Genomic DNA, 24,997 nt, shown 5'->3' with positions numbered 1-24,997 from the left:
CTCTGTGTACAAAGGGGGGGGGTTTGACATGGAAAAGAATTCAAACATGAACTCCTTGCTTACATTTAAAAGTGGCGTGGTCCCAAGTACAGTATGCTTTTTCTAAATGTATAGATTGGTGTTGATGAGTCTATCAGAGCCAACGTTAGATGACCAGCATATTGCAAACCTTCACCCAAAGAAATGTGCTTTCTAATAAGGAAGAAGGGGGAGATACATGTGGTGGAGTTCTGTACAAAGAATAAACAATCCATTTCTGTTTATCCTGTGGCATCTGATCACAGAATATGTCAGTGCATAGCTCTGTAATACAGAGGCGGTGAAGATTCCTAGTTCTAAAAGCCAACAGATTTCATACCAGCACATTATATATGACAGGTCATACACTTCTGACATTTGTGACAGTCACACATTACAAATTGCTGAAACCAGGCCTGAATAAAAATGCAGGACGTACAGTAGTCTAGGGCTCTGCACAGAAAACCACGACAAGCTGTTCAGTTTTGTGTTTGGAACTATCCCAATTATCTGATGTTCCAAAAATAATCCAGGGTATTAGACTGCTGATGCGGCTGAGTCTGTGTGAACGGTTTTCTTTCCTCTGTACACAAAGCTACTCTGGCTCTAACAATCCGCTGATTTGGGCAGCCTGCCCAGTACAATGTGCTGACCCATATTTAGGATGGATGATCTTTTATTTTTTTTAACAGAGGAGAAATTGTTATGGAATAGTTCTTCAACACATATATAAAACTCTCTCCTTAACCCACAAGGCAAACACCACAAATTCTCTTTCTTGTGAAGCAAAATGTGGTTATTTAAGAAGCATATTTATTTAAAACCAGTTTTATCCCACTTTTTCTCCCTAAGGAGATCTGAAAGTTGTACCCTAAAACAGTAACACAATATGAAGAAACACTATTAGGTTCTTTGAGATCTGGACTAAGCAACCAGAATTCTCAAACATTCCCAAAGAGAACCTCATAACTGATCATAGGCTAGGCATTTTGAAAAACATGCACACAACACCTGCAGCCAACCAGATCCACAACATAATGTTTGTGGAGGGAAAGAATGCGATTAAAGAACTGTAATGAAGGAGTCTCCTTTCCCAAATAGGATACATGAACCCTACAGCACACTCCAGAGTCCTGCACAAATCTCCTCCCTGAGGTAAATGGGTGTAATATACTTCCAACAATACATTTTCAAGAATGGTTCTTTAGAAGCAGTTAAAAATGCACCTTAGCTCTTAGCATAGTGAAAATATTGAATACAGATGAGTATCAGCCTCATCTCCCAATGATGTCTTCCTCCAGCCACCCCCAAACACACTGGCTGCTTTTGCTTGACACACTAAGTTGTGGCATACTGGGACTGTGTGGACATGTGGGTTCCAGGAGAGGAGCTCACAGCTGCATAACTCTTTCCCAGATGTTTTTACTCCGGCATGAGGAAAAACCTTAGCTACAGGCTGATTATTTAGCAAAGAGAAAGTTTAACCACAAGCTCAGGTTCAGATGGCATGCCCAACCAAACCTTGGATTAGCACAAAACCAGGAAGCAGCAAACTGATTTTGAGCTCTGGGGGGTGGGGAGGCATATTTGCACAATCCCAGCAAGCCATAATTTGGCTTCCTGGGTTGTGCAAACCAGCCTGATGTACAAAAGCTGGTGAATAACATCCATAATGGACACCTATAAAGAGTCATCAGAAAAATATTGCAATAGAGGCCTTTGAAGCTGTTCGCTGCACAGTCTCCTACTGGCTATTAAAAATAACTGAGGTATTCTTCACTTTTGGAACTTCTTGACAGTGGATAAATACTTCATTATAATTGTTGGGCGTTACTGAAAGCAAAGGAAATGGAAAATACATACGTTGTCCAGGACCAATCTGCAAGACATTGTTAAAAGCTGCTTGCAAGTAATTTGGCTTTTGTTTTCTCACACAGATTGTGTTGGATTTCTGTATCTGTTAAATTATGTGATATGCTGGTTGTGTGTCTGCATTGTGGTCAGTCAGTCATTTGTTATGCCACCTTTCCAAAGTTAAAACAATGCTCAGGGCAGCTTACAACATATTACACAGCTTACATAACTACAAACATGACAAAAGTAGTCAATTCCTAATACTTCAGAATTCAATATATACTAGCAAAGTTATTGGAGTATGTATTAAAAGCAGAAAGCAGATATTCTACCAGCAAAAAGGTACATTTAGGGGAAATGGTCCTATTACATTTGTAAGATACAGTGGTACCTTGGTTTAAGAACAGCTTAGTTTATGAACAACTTGGATTAAGAACGCTGCAAACCCGGAAGTAGGTGTTTTGGTTTGTGAACTTTGCCTTGGAAGCAGAACATGTTTCGCTTCCTGTTGAGTGTGTTCCATTTGTAAATTGAGTCCCCCGCTGCTATGGGAAAGCACACCTTGGTTTAAGAACGTTTTGGTTTAAGAATGGACTTCCGGGATGGATTAAGTTTGTAAACCAAGGTACCACTGTATTTGGTATACTTCAGCAACTGATACACAGCAAACCTAGGTAACAAATCTAGGGTATGACCCAGCCAAAGTTATAATGAGTGCTTTTTCACCCCAATCATTTTTATAATAGAGGGACAAGCACATAAATGAGTATAATTTGACAGAACGCACAAGTCCTGCTATCTGAACACTCGTTACACAAAAATTCACTTATCCAAACATGATGAATTAGGATCCGATCCTTGTTATAAACAGTGCAGGTTGAGATATCCAAACAACCAGACCTGCATGTAGTACTGTAAACAAATAAGTAGCCTTAAACAAGATTTTGCTGGTCCATGACAGCCGTTTCTCCAGAAACCATAGTGGGAAGCGTGGGGAGGTTGGCTAAATAAGAACATTTTTTCCTTCCTTGTTTGACTTTTGCAAGGTTTCAGAGGGTTTTCCTGGGTTTTTCCATTCTGGAATCAAAATTTTGTTGCCGGGAATGCATTAGAAATTTCCCCATAGGAATCAATGGAAATGATCCACTCGTTATGTGAATGCTCACCTAACAATTTCCTGAGAACGCATTGTGTTCGGATAGCAAGACCTGTGTGTATTATTTCTCACAGCAAATGTTAAAAATCACAGGTCACGTATCTCCCTGGAAAAAAAGAAAAAATCAAGATTCATTATTTGAATCACTCTGTTTTTAAAGTAAGGCCTAAACCTCTGATTTTCATAATAATAAAAATGAGAAGTATCAACGATTCTAAGAACTATTCTTTATTTCTCTGGTTTGCTTCCACAATTGGAGTAATTCTAGGTGCTGTAATGTAAGGGCACAGGCAAATGGTAGGTGCTCTCCCTGCCAGGAGACCCGCAATTGCAAAATGTGCTTTCGACAGGCTGTGCTCAGTGTTTGGTATTGTGACCTATGATGCAATACAAAAGTCTGGCTGTTGCTGCCTAAACTTTCATGGACTTAATCCTCCCAAATGCTGACAAATTACTGCTCCAGGCCATTTAAAATCACATTTCTAATGCAATAATCCTATTTGCATTACACTGACTTGGGATGAAATGATTAGGTGACTGAGATTTTTGCACTACAAAATTAAGTCCCCCATACAGTCCGGCTGTGCTTATTCATATATTAAAGGTCTGAACAGAAATGAAATTCCATTATTCTGCTACTTGCTAAGCTTTCAGGAAGGGTTCATTACTGTCCTGTCTCTCCTAGAAATGTCTCCCTAAAGTAGGCACGAGCTAACAGGAACCCATTTCCCATTATATCAGCTGCAGGGATTCTTTCATTATTAATATTATTAGTCTTCCGCCACCAAACATCTCTGAAGTGGAAAGGCTAGATCAAGAGCATGTGGGCAGAAATGATAGAAAGGTACAGAAAGTGGATTAAGCACAGGTTCTAACAGAAAGGAAAATATAATAAAGCCATGCCCATATATCCACCAATATCCACCCATGGGACTCTGTGGGGAGAGGTCATAGCTCGGTGGTAGCAGGTTCTATGTGTTCTGTGCCCCAGGACATGAAAAGAGACATCAGGTAAATGGAGAAATGATGAATTATGCCTTAGCTTTTCATTGAGGACACATTTATTCGCTTAACAAATGACAATATATTTGACATTGAAAAATATTTTTTCATATACTGTGGTACCTCGGGTTAAGTACTTAATTCGTTCGGGAGGTCCATTCTTAACCTGAAACTGTTCTTAACCTGAAGCACCACTTTAGCTAATGGGGCCTCCTACTGCCGCCGCGCTGTTCTCATCCTGAAGCAAAGTTCTTAACCTGAGGTACTATTTCTGGGTTAGCGGAGTCTGTAACCTGAAGCGTCTGTAACCCGAGGTACCACTGTATGTTTAATAGTGTGTGTTCCCTTCTTCTAAAGCAAGCACCGAAATGGTTAAAATAAGGTTTGTGCTTCTGTAATTAAAAGCTAAGCTTTGTCAACATAACCAAAACCGAAGTCCCTCAGCTTTCCTCCTGCTGACATATTGTGAGTGAATGTTTCTTGTTAAAGTTAACGTTCCACACTTCCGTGATAGCTATGAGGTAGTCAAAGGTACCCTTGTTCTAGGTTAAGCATTCATTTTGCTGTGGCAAATGTAATGTATGGCTGCAAATGGTTTCATACATAAAGATCAGTCAGGTCACGCAATGACAACAGCAAACTATTACGGGATGTATCTGACTAAATCATAGTCCGAATAGAACCTGGACTAATTTAAATCCATTTTTTTCATTGAGTCTACTCTGAATATGACTTAAGTCAGCTACAACCCAATAGGGTTTTTCATATATACATTCAAACATTTCAAAGTACATGATTCGATTTTTAAAAGGTTCCCATTCAATCAGTATCAATAGCCTACTATTTCTGTGAAAACTTATAATGGATTGTTATATTAAGAGTTGCCATGCCTTAACTAGCCAAGGTTTATGCATTTTGAGGAAGGAATAAGTGCAAAAATGTAAAATATATATTGCTGACTGATTATAAAGCTCTTTTGCTGACAACGGTTATGAGAGCTAATGAAATTTCCAGGATGTTATCAGCAGGAGTCCCTCCCCCCCCCAAAAAAAACCCCTTGCAAGTCAGCTGGATTCATAAATGATAAATGGGCAAGAATTAGAACACACGTTTGATTATTCTTCCTATAGGCTACACTTACAGTTGTGTACTACCAGAAACTTCTGCCATAGAGGTTTACAGTAAAAAAATCAATTGAGGGAGCAGGGTTGAACAGGGAAGACTGTGTGCTGTGTATTTTAAATGTGAGCCTGAGTCAAGAGGGGTTGTGTGTGCACACATGCATAAGACTGTGTTTGTGTACTAGGTATGTGTGATTGTGTGAATGGGGTGTGTGAGAACAGGGTGTAGGTTGATGCTACCCACTTTGGTATCTGGCTCCGCTTGCTGCTGGTATGAGCACTTTCCCCTGAGGGAATATGGTCCCTTGAGGAGAAAATGGTTCCTCATCCTTGGTTTACACAAATCAGGCTGATCTTATCAATTTGGAATTCAGTAGTAAGGCATAATGGGTGGTGCTGTGGTCTAAATCACAGAGCCTAGGGCTTGCTGATCAAGGTCGGTGGTTCGAATCCCTGCGACAGGGTGACCTCCCGTTGTTTGGTCCCAGCTCCTGCCCACCTAGCAGTTCAAAAGCACGTCAAGTGGAAATAGATAAATAGGTACCGCTCCAGCAGGAAGGTAAATGGCGTTTCCGTGCGCTGCTCTGGTTCGCCAGAAGCGGCTTAGTCATGCTGGCCACATGACCAGGAAGCTGTCTGCGGACAAACGCCGGCTCCCTCGGCCTATAGAGCAAGATGAGCGCGCAACCCCAGAGTCGGTCACGGCTGGACCTAATGGTCAGGGGTACCTTTACCTTTTAGTAAGACATAGGTTTCAGTTACTGCATTTTTAAAAAGGTATACAGCTATATTCTGTATACCTATTGTGCACACATACACCCAAAACCAACCCTCCTCTCTGAATTTCTGCTACTGAAGCACCAGTCCAGCCATTTTCTTGGTCTGGAAAAAGGAGTGTTTATATGGGATCCTGTGGGCATCCCTAACAGAGAGGCATCTCCATTTTGCAGGAAATATGGAGTTGGGTGGGCACTGACAGCAACATTAGTCAAGGCCTAAGTCAGGCATAAGCAAACTCAGCCCTCCAGATGTTTTGGGACTACAACTTCCATCATCCCTGACCACTGGTCCTGTTAGCTTGGGATGATGGGAGTTGTAGTCCCAAAACATCTGGAGGGCTGAGTGTGCCTATGCCTGGCCTAAGTTCAGTGCAAAAGGAGAGCAACAAAGAAAAAAGACGCAGTTCCTCCTGAACCAAAGCTGGAGACCCATTGCTATAGGCTCTGGAATATTTTGGAGGAGGAATGGTGTGCAATATTGGGGGGGGGGGTTTCCTTTGGTGAGGTCTTCAATATTCGAGTCATTTCAAGACCTATGGCACTATGAGGCACTGCTGTTGGACTGTTGTTTTGACTGTACATGTAAAAAGCACCTTTCACAGTCAACTTTTTGCTTCCCCCTTGCACTGAAGCTGCTAGTTCCAGCTCATATGATAAGTCCTGGTGTTTTTATCAGTGAAAGATTCCTCACAAACACCACTTCATGGTGTCGAGAAGAGGACAGACCATATTGGCTATGAGTCCTGGAAGACCTGCTCCCCTGCCTTGCAAGCTTTTTTCCACCTGGCCTGGGAGGGTGGGGACTGCTGAACACAATCTTGAGCTGGGAGGTTTGTTGCTGTTGCTGCTTTAAGGTTCTGTGTCTCTATTTTGGATCTTATGATTTATCTGGAAATTGTTCTATTTGGTTGTGTACTTTCTGATGCTTTTTGTTTGTGGCGACTTTTGTTGTGTTTGGAGATGTGTAGTTTTTACTATGTTGTAAGCGGCCTTACGCTGTACAGTGGTACCTCGGGTTAAGTACTTAATTCGTTCCGGAGGTCCTTTCTTAACCTGAAACTGTTCTTAACCTGAAGCACCACTTTAGCTAATGGGGCCTCCTGCTGCCGCCGCTGCACAATTTCTGTTCTCATCCTGAAGCAAAGTTCTTAACCCGAGGTAATATTTCTGGGCTAGCAGAGTCTGTAACCTGAAGCGTATGTAACCTGAAGCGTATGTAACCCGAAGTACCACTGTAGCTTTAGAAAGGTGGCATACAAATAAAATGATTGATTACCACCACAATGCAGTTCAGAAGCCTGCCTGTCACATAACTTAGCAGTTAGGAAAATCCAGCACCATTTGTGTGAGAACGCAGGCGGGTCTAGCCAAATTACCTGCAAGCAGCTTTAACAATGTATTGCATATTGCCTCGGGCAACGTATTTTCCATTTCCTTTGTTTTCAGCAATGCCCAACAAATATAATGTCAAGAAGTTCCAAAACGAAGGAATACCTCAGGCATTTTTAATATTCAGCTGGAGACTGTACAATGAAGAACTTCAAAGGCCTCTATTGCAATATTTTTTCTGATGATTCCTTCTAGGTGTCCATGTTATTCACCAGCTTCTGTGCATCAGGCTGGTTCCACTATATCATATTATTTCCACATTAATGTGTTCAATATCTTCAGACACTTGGGAGGATTCCCACCAGCAGCTGCTACCAATAGGGAAGCGACCTGCTTCAACTCAGCCATCGCTAATAACGTAACAAAAGCCTGCTGGATCAGGCCAATGGCCCATCTTGTCCATCATCCTGTTCTTACAGTGGCCAACCAGATACCTGTGGGGAAATTAGTAAACGGGACCTGAGCGCACACGCACTCTCCTGCTCTGTGGTTCCCAGCAAGCAATACTGCCTTCTCTAATGGAGGCAGAGCATACGTATCATGGCTAGCTGCCATGGTCCTCTCTCCTCCATGAATTTGTCCAGTCCTTTTTTAACGCCATCCCAGTCGTTAGCCATCACTGCTTCCTGTGGGAGCAAGTTCTATAGTTTAACTGCTGCATGAAGAAGTACGTTCGTTTATCTGTCCCGAAATCTTCCACCATTCAGCTTAACTCTTGCACTCCACTTGCAACACTCAGTGGGAAATGTCACCAGTTCTGGGACAGAATTTAAAAAAGGTTACCAATAATTGTAAAACCACAAACTTACTACAGCTATCAAAAGAACGTGATTTGTGGAACCATTTATTTATGATTCAGCCTTTTAATTTAATTTTTGCACACTTGGAATAACTGTTTTAGCAGCGAGCAATTCATATAATCACATACGCTATGCAAACGGAGGATTTCAACTCAGTCAGTCCTTTAGGACCATCCATATTTTAATTCAAAGAGCACAATAAATAAATAGTGATAAATGCAATTCAGCAAACCGGTGCTAGAGACCCTTCAACAGCAATCAGTGTTTTCACTTGATACCTCTTGATCCAAACCACAGAAGAAGAAAACCAACCCCTCTTTGAAGTAGAAGAGTAAATATTACCATTTGATAACACTTGGGCCTAACAGTGCAAATTGAATGGCATTGTGTCACATTCATGCAACCCACTGGCTCGCCAACATCCACAGGGTTACCATGGAAGAGAGAGACGCTTACAATTCTTTTAACACTTCATCAGCTCAAAAGCCTCTGACAGAGCTTTCGGGACTGTTAACTTTTTTATGCAATATATGTGGTAATCTTCCCACACTGCTTTCAAAGAGTGGCTCGACTGGTAGGATTTTGCCAGATTTCACCTCAAAACATCTTGATATCCAATCCAAATAAAGAACTCAGCGTTAAAAAGGTGACATCAATCATGCAAAGCCATTCTGACGATATGGCCAAGCTGCAGAAACCGTTTCCCAGTGTGTTTAATTTCTAAGAAGAGAGGTGCCAGGACTCATTCCCCACTTAAAATCATGACCTCGGATCTGGAATGTATGCCTCACAGCCACTGAAGAGGAGGCCTGGCAGTGGCTATTCAGTGGAGAGAGGAAGGTCCTCTTTATATACTGAATGGCACTTTCTGCCTTAGGCCACATTTGTACCACATATTTAAAGCACTATTAGTGCTCGTAACTTTTCCCCAAAGAATCCTGGAACTGTAGTTTGTTAAGAGTGCAGTAAAGCCAAGGTTTGGCTTTAAATGCAATCTACACCCAGGCTCATGGTTAAGCTTTCTCCAGACCAACCACAAGTTGTAACCAAAGTTTGTTCTGGGTTACAGCTCATGGAGAGTCCGGAGAGATTTTAACCAAGAGACCAGGTTTGGATGACACATGATGCATAAGCAAAAACAGGGACAAAACTAGGCTTTATTTCACCCGGGTTAAAAACCCAGTTTGACACAAACACACACCCATGTGCACAGGCTGGGAGCCTCAATGGAGCCCCTCTAGAGGCTTCACCCAGGGCAAAAAAACCCAGCTAGCCCCAACTCTCCTCCCCCATAGCTACAGTACTGGCAAAAAGCAGCACACGTGCTCATGCTAAGCCATGGTTTAGCTTAAGAGTGCAAGCCAGGTCAGTGAAGTATTCACTATAGCTCAGCAACCTTTAATGCCAAGGAATTTCCATGGTCATAACCATTCAGGGAGGAGAACCACAGATGTGGCAATGTGGAAGCACTGTAGGAAATAAATTAGAACAGAAACGTAACTTGTGAACAAACCCAAGTGAGTCATGGAAGCTGTCACTCCTAGATGACATCATCATTTGTGGCACTTCTTCAGATAAAGACTATGTAGTGTAGAGTTACACCCATCAAGCAAGTTATAAATGCAGATTTGTTCACAACAGTGTTGCCCTCGGCATAAGATATTACAGGTTACACCATAAACCATGGATGTGCCTTGACCCTTTGGTTAGGTTCACACATTTTGTACAATCCAATTCCTCTTCCACATCCCAGATCACCAATCATACTTTTTGCAGAAGTTCCTGCCACTATATTGCAGAGCTGACAATGGAAGGCAAAGCTTTCTTCTGGCACATTTTCCTTCCTACAAACATGAAATAGCATGTGAGCAACTTTGATCATCCAGTGGCACTTTAATGTGCATGCTTCTCAGTAGAACTACAGAGACCTGCCAGCGGTCTGCTGTGTGATTGCAATGGAAATAGTGGGGAGAGATGATGTCATATACCCATGGACACAGGAGAAGCAAAATGATGGAGGAGGCGCACTAAAAGGAAGGAGCTATGGAGCCAATCTTTGATTTAGATGAGGGAGGGGATGGGAGTACCAAGTAAATGTAGGGTAATTTAAAAGGCAAAAACTCAAGAAAATGCCAGACTGAGCAAATTCTGCTATGAGTAGTGAGCACAGTAGCCTTTTCAACTGCCAGATGCAGGTAGTAAAATGAAACCAGAGGACACCTCACAGATGTGTAAAATACACAAAATGAGAGAATAAGGCATTTTAATTCAACTGCATGAACATGGAGTGTGTGCACAGAATACATTATATCCTTTCAATGCATGATTTTATCCAGCAATTTCAAAACCTCAAAAATGGTATCAAATTAAATGGCTTTTTGACACTTATTTCACATTTAATTTATAAAGTGTTCCACACTCTCTATTGTTCTTACGCAATTATACCATGAAGACAAGAAGATTGGAATTCCCATCTGTGATCTAATAGGTGGCAAACTAAGGCTCAGTTCTCATGCAGATGGTAAACCTGTGTTTAGACTCTACTACTATGACTGGAGGGGTGAGCTTACAGAAATGGCTATTCCTTCAAACAATAGAACGTTCATACAATAAAACACTGTACTACATTTAGAAAACTAGCCTGTCAGGCAGACGGCTATGTAAGAACCCTTCTTTCATTTGGAATGGAAGAATTCTTTTTTTTAACTAGAAGAGCTTTCAATAATGGGAGGAGCTCCCACTGCCAATCTCAATGGAAATGTCTATGTTTATTCCCCTTAGCTCACCCATGATCCCTTAGCTCACCCATGGTGAATGTCCACACCACACACCAAAGAACCCAAAACATTTGTTTGAAATGGCAATTTTAGGTGCAACTCTTGGTGTTTCATTTGCATCTCAGAATCCATTGCAGAGTCTGGGACCAGTGTTCCTCATGACGCAGGGCCATCCCAAAACATTTTGCTGCCTGAGCAAAGGGAAGGTATAGTGCCCTCCACATTCCACAGACAAATGCCAAACTGACAGTTACCCGAATCTTGCCTGTACACAGGCAATAAGGGCATTATCCTCCACTGCCCTTGAGGGCAGCAGGCTAAGAGGGTGCAGAGCACATCATGTGGCACACACAGCTCTCTGCCTACTACTCCTCGCCCCTCAGCAGCTGTCATCTAAGAGTACCATCTCACATTGCCTAATGGTAGGGCCAGTGCTGATGTGGTGGCTTTAGTGTGCAGCAGCTGTGGCTGGAAGGCAGTAGCAGCCAGTATTGGTGGGACAGAACTGTGGGAATGCCCTCCAGTCTAGCCATGGCTACTAGCCACAATGGCTTTGTTCAATCTCCACTGTCAGAAGCTGTGGGCCTCCAAATACCATTCACTGAGAATCACAGGTGGACAGAGTGCTGTTGTATTCATATACTGCCTGCAGGCTTCCCACAGGCATCTAGTTGGCCATCGTGATGCTGGACTACACAGATCTTCTGATTCCACAGACGCTCGTGATATTCTCATGTTCTTCCTCCAACGTCCCTACAAGGTACCTGAATGGTGCTGGGTAAGGTGGCAGCAAAGTCAGGGATGCAGAGATGCACTTGTGGCACCAATCCAGTGCTTCTGCTGGTGAGTCTGCAGAGCCTTGATCTGTCCAGGTAAGCTGCCATGACACTGGCACCACCACAGCAGCTACAGGCTGGGAGTCAGCATAAACACAGCTGCCGTATACAGAGGAGATTATGAGAATCTGAGTTGACCACTGCAAGCTCAGACCAGTTCTTTATCCACTGGACACCACTGATGTTACTATCCATGTTTGTTCAGCCCCACTGAGTTCTATGGGACTTATCCCCCAAGTCAGGATGCAATCCGAGGCAAGCTAACCTAATTCATGGAGGATAAGCCTATCAATGACTGGTAGCCATGATGGCTATGCGTTGCCTCCATGAACAGAGGCAGCAACGCTTCTGAACACCAGCTGCTGGAAACCTCAGGAGGAGAGTGTTGTGCTTGAGGGTTTCCCACAGGCATGTATCTGGTTGGCCCCTGGAGAACAGAATGCTGGACTAGATGGGCCATTGGCTATTCTTATGTAACCTGGGAGTAGGCACCAGGGTTTCCTCTAAGGAAACTGCACACACCTAGAAGATTGTAGCCTGAGGCTCTCCTCTCAACACTGAGGACAGAAAGAGCAACCTTGCATGCCTATGCTTTAGATCAATTCATTTTTCATTGCCAGATCTCCTTGGAGAAGGCCACCCATTTCCCTCCAGAGGATTGCCCATCACATCACAAGATGTGCACCCATGAGAGATGGCCAGGGTTTACCCTTACATGCGGCTTGACACATTTTTGTGCAATCACAACAACAACAAAATGTGAAATACTTTTTTTGCAGCTGCGCATATGAGATTTAATAAAGAGCTGGGTATTTTCTTTAAAAGGAAATGGACAAGAAGAGAAAGAAAACAGAAGTTTGAACCAAACACTGGTTCCTTTCAAACCTTGGGAACCATATTAATGGTATATTGCAGGACTAATTATTTGACTAGTCAGAGGCATTTATTGACTCAGACCGAACTCTCCTTAAACCGCGTATGCAGGCATGCCGTCATTACAAACCAGTACAACACAAACAGAAGATTACACCCTTGGTGCTTCCTCTCACTTTGTGCTGAGCGTGTCAAAAACGTCTTTTGTCTGGAGATGGGGGGGGGGGGGGCTCAGCTACAGAGCTGCGCTGGATGCGGGAAGGGGGTCTCACTACCCAGCCACAGGTTAAAGGAGATCACCTCTTTCTCCCAAACGATGGGGGTGGAGTTTGATCCCCTGATTTCAAGACACCCCCCCCCCCCCCGTTTTCCTTGCTCCCTCACTTTCCTTTCCCCGAATGTCCTGTCTCCTTGCTCTGAGATTCCTTCCTTCCTGCCTTCCTTTGTTAATTCACGCTTTCTCCACTCGTGTTCGCGCGTGGGTGGGTGGGAGACTCAAGCCCTGCTGGCCGTCGGGGCACCGACTCGCTCAATGGCTCACCTTGCTGCCGAAGGGCCCCGGCAGGAGCAGCTTGAGCGCTTGCCTCTTCAGCTCCACCAAGCGGGCGTTGCAATTCTCGCACCAGACGCCGCGGTCGGAGCCCGGGGAGGAGCCCCCTCCGCTGCCGGAGCCCGGAGACCCCGTGCCGAAGCCCGGCGAGCCCCCCAGCGACCCGGGAGAGCTGTTGCCGATCCCCGGGGAAGCGGGGCCCGGCGACCCGGTGAAGGAGCCCGGCGACGACGTGCCCGATCCCGGGGAAGGGGTGCCGGACGAGCCCAGGATGGAGCCGGCTCCTTCCGGGGCTGGGCGGCTGCCGGCCCGGGATTCCTCGTAAGCTTTCCGGTACCAGCTTTCGGGCGAGAAGGGAGCCGCGGGTTTGGTCGGGGAGCAGGGGTCGTTCACCTGAGTGGAGAAGGGAAGCAGATCAGTGGGGGGCGTGGAAGGAGGGCAGCGAAGTTGCATTGATAGGAACCAAGCGGCTCGTGGAGATGTTAGATATTAACGATCACCCCAAGTCATCTAAAACACCCCTCCGCGCATAGGAGCCAACTCCTAGGGGCCGAGGTCCCTTCGCCCTCCCCCTCCATAAAATATCTGAGCCCCCAAGTTGATGTGCATTTCCATTCAAACGATATGCATGCCCCACATCGTGTGATCAATTATGCAGGGCGGGGCTCACCTTCCCCCCCCCCCCATATTTTATTCAAGTTGGCACCTTTGACCTCCAGGCACACCCGCCCCCTCTGATCTCCAAGAAGGTGGGGGTTTTTAAAATAAAGTCACCACCTGAGATCGATTTTCCCTGCAGAAGTGGTGGGTGGGTGCGCGCACGTTTTTCCAATCCAAGCCCCCTCCAAGGAGCGCTCTCCTCTCTCTCCCTCCCTGGCGATCCACCCCGCGCGCCCCTCTCGTACGTGTGCAAAAGCCCCTCGGAAGTCAGGTTACTGTATTCTATATACAGCGGAGGAGAGGAGAGATCCACGAAGCACGTTTCGCCCCGCAGAGTCGCCTGTCTAGGCGGAACCCCAGGCTGCAAAAGTTAAAGGAGTGCAGAGTCCATGGGCTGCTGCTGCCGCTGCCCAAGCGCTCGGCGTCTGCAGCCGCGGAGGAAGCGAGAGAGGCGCCCCGTCTCTCTTTCGCGTCCCAGGGGCGGAACTGGTTAAGGCACCCCCGGCTGCCCCTTTGGCTTGGGGCACCGTGCCGCTGCTTCAGAAGGCGACCGGCTTGATCGGAGGGGGCGGGATCCGTGTCCGCTCGCAGCCCTTTTGTGTGAAAGCCCAGCGCTGTCGATTTTTATTATTATTATTTTTGCAAGCATCCCTCCTCCCCCTTTACTTAAGGGCAACTTACCCCATATTTCCTGTTTCGGGTGCTGACCGCGATCCTCTCCTTATTCCCAGCCACGGAATTCATGGTGAGGGTGATTATCTCGGCGCCCGCGGCAGGATTTCCTGCAAATTTGTATCCAAGGGGGGGATTTTTTCCCCCAAATCCGGCAAGGTTCACGCACCAGCTGGAAGCAGCTCCGCACTTGAAGTCGGTTTCCCCCTCCCTCTGCCTTTCCAAAGAAAATACCACCAATAAAAATAAATCCCCGATCCCAGAAAAAAACAAAAAAAACGCTGCCGGAGCCCCAAGAGAGGGTGAGATTGTATCTTTCCGCCCCCCCCCCCCGTCAGATCATGTTTGCCCTCATTGTCTTCTCTCTCTCGTTTATTCCCACTCTGTGCGTTTGTGTGTGTGCAGAAATCCAAGGGATCGGCGTTCCCCAGTCTAAGCAGACAGCGCCAGTTTCCCTGCACAACTAAAAAGGAACAATCGCATCCAAGGTAGATTTTTAGCAAAAGGAGAGCGAGGGAGAGAAGCGGAGGACTGGCTGGGTGTTGCTGGAGAGGCAGCGTTTTCTCCCCGTTGCTACTTGGTGGTGGTGTGTGGCAACTTGTTTCCTTCGCCAAGGTTCGCCACGGAGTTAAAAGAAATCCTCCAAAAACCTCAGGATCCTGGCTCGGGGAGGAGCCTCCGCGAGGCTTGCAGCCAATATCTTTCTCCCCATTTTGGCCAAGCAGTTTCTTGCAAAGAGGAAAAGCTCAGCGCTCCTGGAGCCACTGCCGCCGCTGCCGCTGCAGAAGCGACACTGCCAACAGCCACCTCTGAAAGCTGCAAAAACGCTGCCGGGGCTTAACTACAGGCGGCCGGCTGTTGACTGACTGTGGAGGGTCCATTTTCGTTGCAGTATTTCTTGACTGACATTTGTGATTTTTCTCTCTCTCTCTCAAATCCCTCCCTCCTAAGAGAAAGGGGAGGAATGGGCTTGCCTGCACCAGAGTAGCTGGTTGCTCATGGTTGGCATTCAAAGGCACTAGTCAGTTTGGGTTTTGCAAGTGGTTTGGATGGGTGCTGGGGAGAAGGAGTAGGAAGCCATGCCTGACACCCCACCCAGTCTACCTTCCTCCATACAGGACCTCATGCCTATATGCATAGACAAAAGGATCTCTGGATACCAAGTGGTTAAGAATAGCAAACCTAAGATCTCAACACCAGGGTTTTGTTTTTGTATTTTAAACACTTCTGCTTCAGGAAGGAATGTGCGCACAGGTTATCCCAAAGTGCAAAAGACAACCGTAATATTTCTACAAGGTTTATCCCCAAACAGCTGGCAGGACATAAATCAGCTGCTAAACTTAGGACAAGATCCATCCCTTTGAAGATGTGCAGAGGGGCTTGTTTCAAGCTCCTCATCCATGACACCTGTCGTGGGTGTAGCTAGAATTTATTGGGGGGGGCAAGAACCTAGTTATCTGCAATGCAATTGGTCAGTTAGTTAAGTATTTTTATTGATTTTAGGGGGAGAGCGGCACACACCCACACACCCACACCCACACACCAGCTACGCTCATGACACCTGTATCCCAAATCTGCATTGCCTACCAGGAGATTTTAAAATGTTAGAAATCTATATATTTTGCAACATCATTGGTGTGTTGGTGAGGAAGAATCGGTGGCTCTGCAGCACCCAGCCTTTCTGCCTCCTCAATCCTAGGTAGCCTTTTGTAGACCTGGACTGAAACCCACACCCCAGGAAGGTGAATGGTAAACATTCTGCACAATGGGGAGAGAGTGAGATGTTGTGTGTGGGTGCACACTTATGTTTATATACCTGTGTGTGGCTTCCTGCAGCAACACAGAGGCTGAGATTCTCAAGAAACTGAAGTCCTGTCCCACAGCAAATCTGTATGCCATGCTAATAGCCCTGGCTATAATGGGATCTTGGCTTCCAGCCCAACCCCTCTCATGTCAGTGCTATGTAATGCATGGTGCATTTATTTCCTCTACATAATCAAAGCTTTCGGGCCTGTCTGCACGTTGCAGTTACCACATGGAAACGATTTAAAATCACTCCATCTGGCACCTGTTATCATATTAATACTTAGCGTTTATACCACTTTAGTGTTCAAAACACTTCATACTCATTAGCTTAGCAATTGTTGCAGCAACCCTTTAGGACAAGCCAGGATTATTATCCCCGCCTTGAGAATGGGGGGGTTGAAGGTGAGAGAGAGTGGCTGGCTACCCAGTAAGTTTCCCAGCAGAGATTAACTCTGAACTGATAAGTTCCTGATTCACAGCTCCGTCTCTTAGCCACTGGGCCATTTTGGTGGTTAGTCATTTGTGTGGAATGCTCCATCACATGGGCCGGTTTTCTCCATGCTAGTTAAAAAAGAACTTTTCTTTTTTGTGCTTTTGAACCGGCACCAAAATTATCCTTGCTGCTACACAATGAGCCAGTTCACACACATATGCCTTCCCACAGGGTGGCAGAGACCACATTGAGCTTTCTGCAGAGACTTCAACGTGATGCACAAGTCCCCAGTGTTAATTCCAACATATGTAAGGTTTTGGTTGCCTGATCCCAAAGAGAATATCCTAGAGCTGGGCAAAGTATGCAAAAGGGACAACTGCATGATGAAGAGGTTGGAGCAGCTTCCTTGCAAAGAGAGGCTTTTACAAAGAGACAGCGTAGTGTAATGGTTAGAGTGTCAAGACGAAAACTTGGGAGACCAGGGTTCAAATCCCTGCTCAGCCAGGAAGCTCCTTGAGTGACCTTGAGCCAGTCACTGCCTCTCAACCTAACCTACCTCACAAGGTTGTTGTGGGGATTTAATTACAGAAGGGGGGAACTATGTATGCTACCTTGCAGGAAAAGGTGGGATATAAATAAAATAAAATAAAATAATTTTTAAAAATGCAATAAAATAAATGCAATAAAATAAAATAAAAAATAATAATGGTTGATGTGCTCACATAACACTGAATGAACTTACGACACTCATTACCAGAGGGTAATTTTTTAAAAAAGGTGAGATTAGAATATAGAGGACATGCCATATCAGTCGCCTCCTTGTTCAGTGGCAGCATACTGTCTTGTCTTCTGGAGACAAATAAATGATGAGATGGTCGTAATCCCCACACCTTCCTTGTGAGCTTCCCTGAGACCTCTGGCTTGCCTGCTTGGAACAGGATGCTGGACCAAGTGAGCTCGCTGGTCTCACCCAGTGAGGCAATTCTTACAGCACGTAGTATCGCAACACAGGTGCAGGTGATGGTGTTTCTTGAACAGGAGTAGAAAGCAGGAGTGTCTCACAGGCACTTCTGGCAGCCGACACACTGGAGTAGTGACTGCACCAGTCGACAGTGCAGATGGCGCTGGCTGATTGTGCCATGATCCGGAAGTGACCAGTGTAAAGCCGACTCGCAGCACGCATGTATTCATTGCATACCAGCAGGAGGAAGCTGGCTTGATGAGTTGCATAGGTCCATGGCTGTTGCTTGCTCACTTGGAAAACCATGGATGTTGCACAACAGCCATGTGAAATTATCCTCTGATCTTGTGTATATACCTGGTTGTGATAAAGGTACAGTTGGCTGACAGTTCTTTGACCCTCTCTAGATCAGAGGGCCCAGTATTAAAAACATTACCTGTTTAAAATAGGCAAATATTTAGCATTTGTGCAGGTATGCTGCACGGTTAGACGAAAAGTCATGGAGGCTACATAGAACTTCCATGGTCAGAGGCAGAGAACCAGTTGCTGCGGAGCAACAGCAGAAGACCTATCTCCTTGGTTTCCCAGAGGCACCTGGTTGATCATGGCATTCAGGAAGCTGCAATAGATGGACCTTTGGTCTGATCTATCTCCCATACTTCTTTTCAGGCTCCTTTGTTTAGTTTCCAAGCGTATTTTGATCTGCAAACACTGTATTTTCCCTCTTGCAAAGAGGACCGTTGGGATATTAAGGCATGAAAGATGAAGCACTATTAATGCTGTGTTGTCTGGCTTGTGTTCCAGCATGGCCACTGTGAGCGTTTGCTTCATAGGCCACGGAATATAACTTTCAATTTGCTAGAATCAGCACTTCTCATGATGAGCAGGCAGGTTTGCTTTGTTCTTCATCAGCCCTTTAATTAACACACTGTTAGATGTCCCTGCCGAACTGCATCTGCTGCGCTGGGGATCATCAGATTGTGTGCAACGGTATGCCTACCATGGGAGATTGCAGGCATATGAGGATCAAAGCGGGCTGGGGCTGGGGGCAGCAGATTGGCCAGCTTGCTTGTAAATTCCAATTTGCAGGCTACCGCCTTATCACACACCAGGAAGCACAGGAACGGCAACATCTTGGTGGCTGTTACCCTCGAAAGTTTGCCGACAAGGAACAGTAAGTATGCATGACACCCATTCAAACATGGTCAATGAGGCAATGTTTTACAGCTGACTGGCAGAGCAGGAAGCGCAAAAGACTATTAAAATATCAGGTGGTTTCCACCATTGGGGGGAGGGAGGGAAATGCTTCAGGGAAATGGCAGCATCTACAAAAAGGAAAAGAGAAAGACTGCCCTTCAAATATGTGTATTAATAGCCACCTACACCTATTAGATATCACCAGGAATCATAGAGGGAGGTTACAGGACATGGTGCGCAAGAGTTTGTCTGACGGGGGGGGGGGGGGACAAGGATCATCTGCAGCTTACCTGGGGAGGCCCCAAGGCAGTGCCGTCAACTCCAGGGGTTCCATGTATTCTGCTAGTGCCTCATTTAGGGCAAGCCAGTCCCATATCATAATACAGCAGCTGCTAAATTATTATTATCATCATCATTTTATTTATACCCTGTCCATCTGGGCAGCTTACAACATATCTAAAAACATATTAAAAACATCAATCCTTAAAAACTTCCCTAAACAGGGCTGCCTTCAGATGTCTTTGAATCTAGATGTTTATTGACATCTGAAGGGAGTGCGTTCCACAGGGTTGGCGCCACCACCGAGAAGGCCCTCTGCCTGGTTCCCTGTAACTTTGCTTATCGCAGTGAGGGAACCAGTGAGGGGACCTCAGTATCCGGGCTGAGCAATGGAGGTGGAGACACTCCTTCAGGTATATTGGGCCGAGGCCATTTAGGGCTTTAAAGATCAGCACCAACACTTTGAATTGTGCTCGGAAACATACCAAGGACCAGTGAAGATCCTTTAGGACTGGTGTTATATGGTCCCAGCAGCCACTCCCAGTCACCAGTCTAGCTGCTGCATTCTGGATTAGTTGCAGTTTCCAAGTCACCTTCAAAGGTATCCCCACGTAGAGCACATTGCAGTAGTCCAAGCGGGAGATAACTAGAGCATGCACCACTCTGGCGAGACAGTCCGTGGGCAGATAGGGTCTCAGTCTGTGTACCAGATGGAGCTGGTAGACAGCTGCCCTGAACACAGAATTGACCTGCACCTCCATGGACAGCTGTGAGTACAAAATGACTGCGCACCTGGTCCTTCAGGGGCACAGTTACCTCATTCAGGACTGGTGAGCCACCCACCCCCTGTCCTCCAAGAACAGTACTTCTGTCTTGTCTGTTCATCGCCATCCATCCTCCAACCGCCTCCAGGCACTCACACAGGACATTCACTGCCTTCACTGGTTCTGATTTGAAAGAGAGGTAGAACTAGGTATCATCCTCATATTGATGGACACCCAGCCCAAACCCCCTGATGATCTCTCCCAGCGGCTGCATGTAGATGTTGAAAAGCATGGGGGAGAGGACAGAACCCTGAGGCACCCCATAAGGGAGAGCCCAGGGGTCTGAACACTCATCCCCCAACACCACCTTCTGGATACGGCCCAGGAGGAAGGAGCGGAACCACTGTATGTCAGTGCCCCCAGCACTTCCTCTGGGTGGTGTCTTCTCCCCACTACAGTTGTAACCTGTCACACAGCTCATCAGGTAGAGTGCTGTTGTGGCAGCACCGGCCACAAAATTAAAACGCATTTTGGCAGCAATGCACAGAAGGCGCCACCTGGAGCTGCTTCAGGAGGCCGTTTTGTGATAAATTCAAGGTGCAGAGAAGCCCTACTAGTAGTGGAAGCGGTAGCAGTGGCTCAGACATTCTAATCTGGGGATAATTCAGCTACGGCTTTCTGCCAGTGAGAATGTGCAAGCACAGTTATTTAATAAGCATTTATCTCACCGTTCCTATAAAAATCAGTTTCAAGGCAGTTTAATGTAAGGAACAATGAATAATTCATAAAATGAACGCGAGCGCAGAGAATCATTAAAGCAATGACCAAGACTCTGTCATTAAGGATTGGAATTCAACACCTTGATTCATTATTTAAGTTTGTTGAATTCAGAGGGCAGCAACTGGAGGGCAGGAAGCACCCTACGGCCGACTGTTTTCAGAGGGGCTATCTTGTTAATCCATACTCTCTAAAACAGAATTGTGTCACTAAAGGAAATCCCCAAATTATTTGCACGGGAGATAACTTAACGATTTACCCAGTTAGGTGGGTCTTATTTTCTCATGATCTCCCTGAGATACCTTCATGTGCACTCACAGTGCTGCTTCTCCAGTTTGCCCTTGAACACTGCATTGAGGCGTGTGTGAATACAGCGAGCAGGTGGACAGGGCTAAGCAAATGGGCTTTCTCCACTCAGTCACTGAGCAGTTGCTACATTCACATGCTGCCTGGGGCCCTGGCATCACGCCATAGGAAAGCGTCTGAGAAGGAGATTTGCACTGGAATGGAAAAGTGTGGCACTTGGTGCATATATGCCAATATCATGCAATAAGTGATTATTGTCTCCATCTGATGGTGGTTAAAATGCCAAGCTCCAGTCTGTTCTCTAGGCTGACTCAGAGCTAATCCCGGAGGATCTGCAGAAGCATATGGACACTGTTAGCACCTTATCCAAAGTCTTTGGCTCCCCTTCCAAAGGTATTTCTGACTTAACTAGCGCTAGCTGGTGACATGGTGTTGTTATCGGCCACGTGTTGCTATTTGCCTGGTTGCAGTATGAGTGAACCTAAAAAGTGGCGCAGCAAATCTAAAAAAAAATGTTGCCCATTTGTCAAATTGGGATGAAAATGATAAAAAAAAAAAAAAAACACCTCCATGGAGAGATTTTGTGGGATATGAGCGCCCTCTACTGGTAACAGTATGCAGTACATCTAGAAATCTGGCAATTCATTATCGATATATGATTTCCCAAATATAGAAAAGATACAGCAGGATACAGGCATGTAAAATGTTGCACTCTAAGCAACATTTTAAAACCCAGATCAACAATCTTACCACTAGGTAATGATTGAATTGATCTACTGGCTTTGGAAATTAGTCTTCCTATAAATAGCGTAGACACACTAAAGCAACTTACAATAGTGGCCCAATTAATGCAGTTGTTAATGGTCTGCTAATGTGTGTGTCTAATAAAAAAATTTAATAAAAGGAATTATTTAATTAAAATAACATTTTAGCAATGTGTCAGTTCTTGCACCAGTTCTTAGTGAAAGACAGATGAAGTTCTTCATTCAAATGAACAACTAAAACAATTGTTCATGTATATTCAGGCTGGTATAGCAAGGACAGGTTGCTTTGAGAAATGCAGACCATCTTACCTTGTAGCTGTTTAGGCCCACTGTATAGAACTCGCAGCAGACATGCCAAGTCTGCAAATACTGCAAAGGGTGGGGGGCAGCCACTTGTAAGATCAATGCAAACCATCTCTACTTTGATTTACTTTGTACAGAACCTTCACAGGGGCAAACCACTTTAAGCAAGCCAAAAACAACCCTTTCTTTGCAGCCTCTGAGTTTCTCTTTGCAGAATCGTAGCATTCATTTTTAGTGGAATGCGTAATGCAAAACACATATTGCTATGCTCCTCCCTTGACTGAGAGGGGCACTCTTATCTGCCTAGGTAGAATATCTAAGACACTATCACACCAGCCCAGTGAATTTATCAGCAGAAAAGATATATGGAAATTATAATAGAATTTCAGCTACAATCCTATGCACATTTTCCTGGGACATAGTGGTCCTCACTTCAGAGCAACCATGCATAGCATGAGGTGGTAAGGTAAAGGGACCCCTGACCATTAGGCCCAGTCATGACCGACTCTGGGGTTGCGGCGCTCATCTCGCTTTATTGGCCGAGGGAGCCGGTGTACAGCTTCCGGGTCATGTGGCCAGCATGACTAAGCCGCTTTTGGCGAACCAGAGCAGTGCATGGAAATGCCGTTTACCTTCCCGCCGGAGTGGTACCTATTTATCTACTTGCACTTTGATGTGCTTTCGAACTGATGGTTGGCAGGAGCAGGGACCGAGCAACGGGAGCTCACCCCGCCGTGGGGATTCGAACTGCCGACCTTCTGATCAGCAAGCCCTAGGCTCTGTGGTTTAACCCACAGCGCCAGGTGGAGTGACACCTAAAAGCTTTGCTTATTTGCATTGCATTGCCTAGGGAAATTTTGCACTAACATGTCAGAGAATTCATGCTCCAGTTTTTAAAAGCACACTTGGCATTTGTAGCAACACTTCAGAAGAAGGACAACATTGGGCATTCTCTTTTGATAGACCCTTAGGCTATGTACCAAAACAGTTCCATCATTTCTCTCAAAAACCTTCCTGATAAGACCCCTGTGGGATCAGGCCAAATCCCATCTAGTCCTGCATCCTGTTCTCACAGCGGCCAACTAGATATGAGTTGGTCACAGTGAGAACAGGATGCTAGATTAGATGGGCATTTGGCAAGATCCAGCAAGGCTGTTATTATATTCCCATTACATTCCTATCTAACTTATTCACAGATCCTGGAATTTTCCAGAAGAACCACACACATCCTAGCATCCCACAAGATGCAGCACTTCTAAACAGTATTTTCTCTAAAGCCTTCCTCAGATAAGACAATGAGTCTCTGGCTGCTTCTTCTTCTGCTTCTCCTCCTCCTCCTCCTCCTCTTCCTTCTCTTCTCATTCTCCTTATTTGGCGATCACTCTTAGCCGAGTAAGATTGTCTTCCATATACACAGTTTTAACAATGAATCCGTAAGTGACTGTGGAGGCCAGTTCTGGATCCACATGTCCTTCCACAGTGGGGACATAGCTTTCCAGGTGGGAGTTGATCACGGTGTGGATTTGCCAAGCACGCCTTCCTCTTACCGCTATATCACATTCTCAGCTGTAACTTCATGAACAAATGAGTTGGGTTTAGTTGACTAGCTTGTTTGCATTTCTTGATTCCTATCTCACAAAACATGTGTACTTTGGCTCTGAGTGCTGGAAAAGTGGAAACGGAGAAGATGAAATTTTATATGCAACTGGGCTTAGAATGCAATTGCTAAACGAGCACAATGACTGCGTATATGAGAAGATTGCAATGTGATGCAAAATTGAATGGATAGCACCTCTCGCCACAGTAATGTTAATTCACATTTTTCTCGGATGGTTATGTAGGTTCAAATCTAATTTCCATGATAATTTTAGCAACGGTATGCATGTGGAGCAAAGAGTGGGTCTGTGCCAGGGGGTGCTGTGCTCTTACAGAAAGATAATTAAAGCAGCCTCCGCTGTCCATGTGGGGGTCTTAATAGCTATGCATGCAGTGCATATATAAGATCTACCGGAGTCCTGCGGAAGATATGACCTTCTGGAGACTTGCCAAGCAACTTTTAAAGTACTTCGTTATTGAGCAAGGCGTAGCTGCAGGACTCTTTGGTTTGGCTATGAAGCTTACATTGTATTCTGCAACATCAAGAACTTTCTCAAGTATTTGATTTAGTCCAAACCTGAGTGTGGCGCATCCTCTGTCCTAAATCTCGCGTCATTCAACTTCCTTGGATGATCTCAGGTTCTGGCATTGGGGGGGGGGCATTTCTCTTCACTTTCTTCACACTGTGCATCATTTTATGACCTCCAACCCGTTACCCCATACTTGCATTTGAAATTTTAAAAATTTAATAAAAATTAACAATCATCCTCATCTCGCAGACATTGTTATGTGACCTGGAGGTGGGATAGGAAGGGAATTATTATAAGAGCTCACTTTACTGCCTGGAAATGCAATGCAAAGGAAAATACAAAAGAATTTACTAAGCAGATAGTTGCAAAAAGAGAGCCCTAGCAGGACTGAATGTTTTTGTGACCATTTCTTCTTTGGTTAGTCCAGAAGGGCAGTTTCTATTGTACTTGATTGCTGTACAAGGGAGCTGCTAAAGGGGTCATTTAAACCCAGGTTCAACATAATAGGGTTTATGACACAGCATGACTAGAGGTGAATGAATTGGCCTCTTCATAAAAAAAAAAAGATAAACAAAGAAAGGTTGAAGGCCAAATCAATATCCTGGACCTAGATAAGCAGTGTATGTTTTAGGTAAGTGTTGATTTGACACATATAAAATCCATCTGACCTACTCTTGTCTTCATGTTATTTAGAAATTTCACAGGTTTGGGGGGAAATGGCAAGCAATGTTTCAACTCAACATGCTGCAAGAATGTGTATGGACAGACGACTGGCGAACAGGATAATGTGGATT

General features: G+C 45.2%; 1 protein-coding gene and 1 long non-coding RNA gene across 3 annotated transcripts in view; one reads left to right on the top strand and one right to left on the bottom strand.

The window, feature by feature from the left end:
• The window catches only part of KIF26B (kinesin family member 26B), a 280,373-nt gene extending 264,092 nt beyond the window's left edge, over positions 1-16,281 (bottom strand). For both annotated transcript variants that reach the window (XM_080997595.1, XM_080997596.1), the window contains exons 1-2: positions 14,497-16,281; positions 13,147-13,548 (exon numbers count right to left, since the gene is read on the bottom strand). In XM_080997595.1, coding sequence (XP_080853721.1) covers positions 13,147-13,548; positions 14,497-14,559 — 465 coding nt within the window. In that variant the 5' untranslated portion in view covers positions 14,560-16,281. The remainder of the gene's footprint in view (positions 1-13,146; positions 13,549-14,496) is intronic.
• LOC308472691 overlaps positions 1-24,997 on the top strand; it is a 156,614-nt gene that overhangs the window by 61,922 nt on the left and 69,695 nt on the right. The gene's annotated exons all lie outside the window — the stretch shown is intronic.

This window comes from Podarcis pityusensis (assembly GCF_964106645.2).
Source record: "Podarcis pityusensis genome assembly, chromosome: 3".
Lineage (NCBI taxonomy): Eukaryota > Metazoa > Chordata > Lepidosauria > Squamata > Lacertidae > Podarcis > Podarcis pityusensis.
The sequence above is the reverse complement of the archived record's forward strand: the minus strand, read 5'-3'. Positions and strand labels throughout refer to the sequence as shown.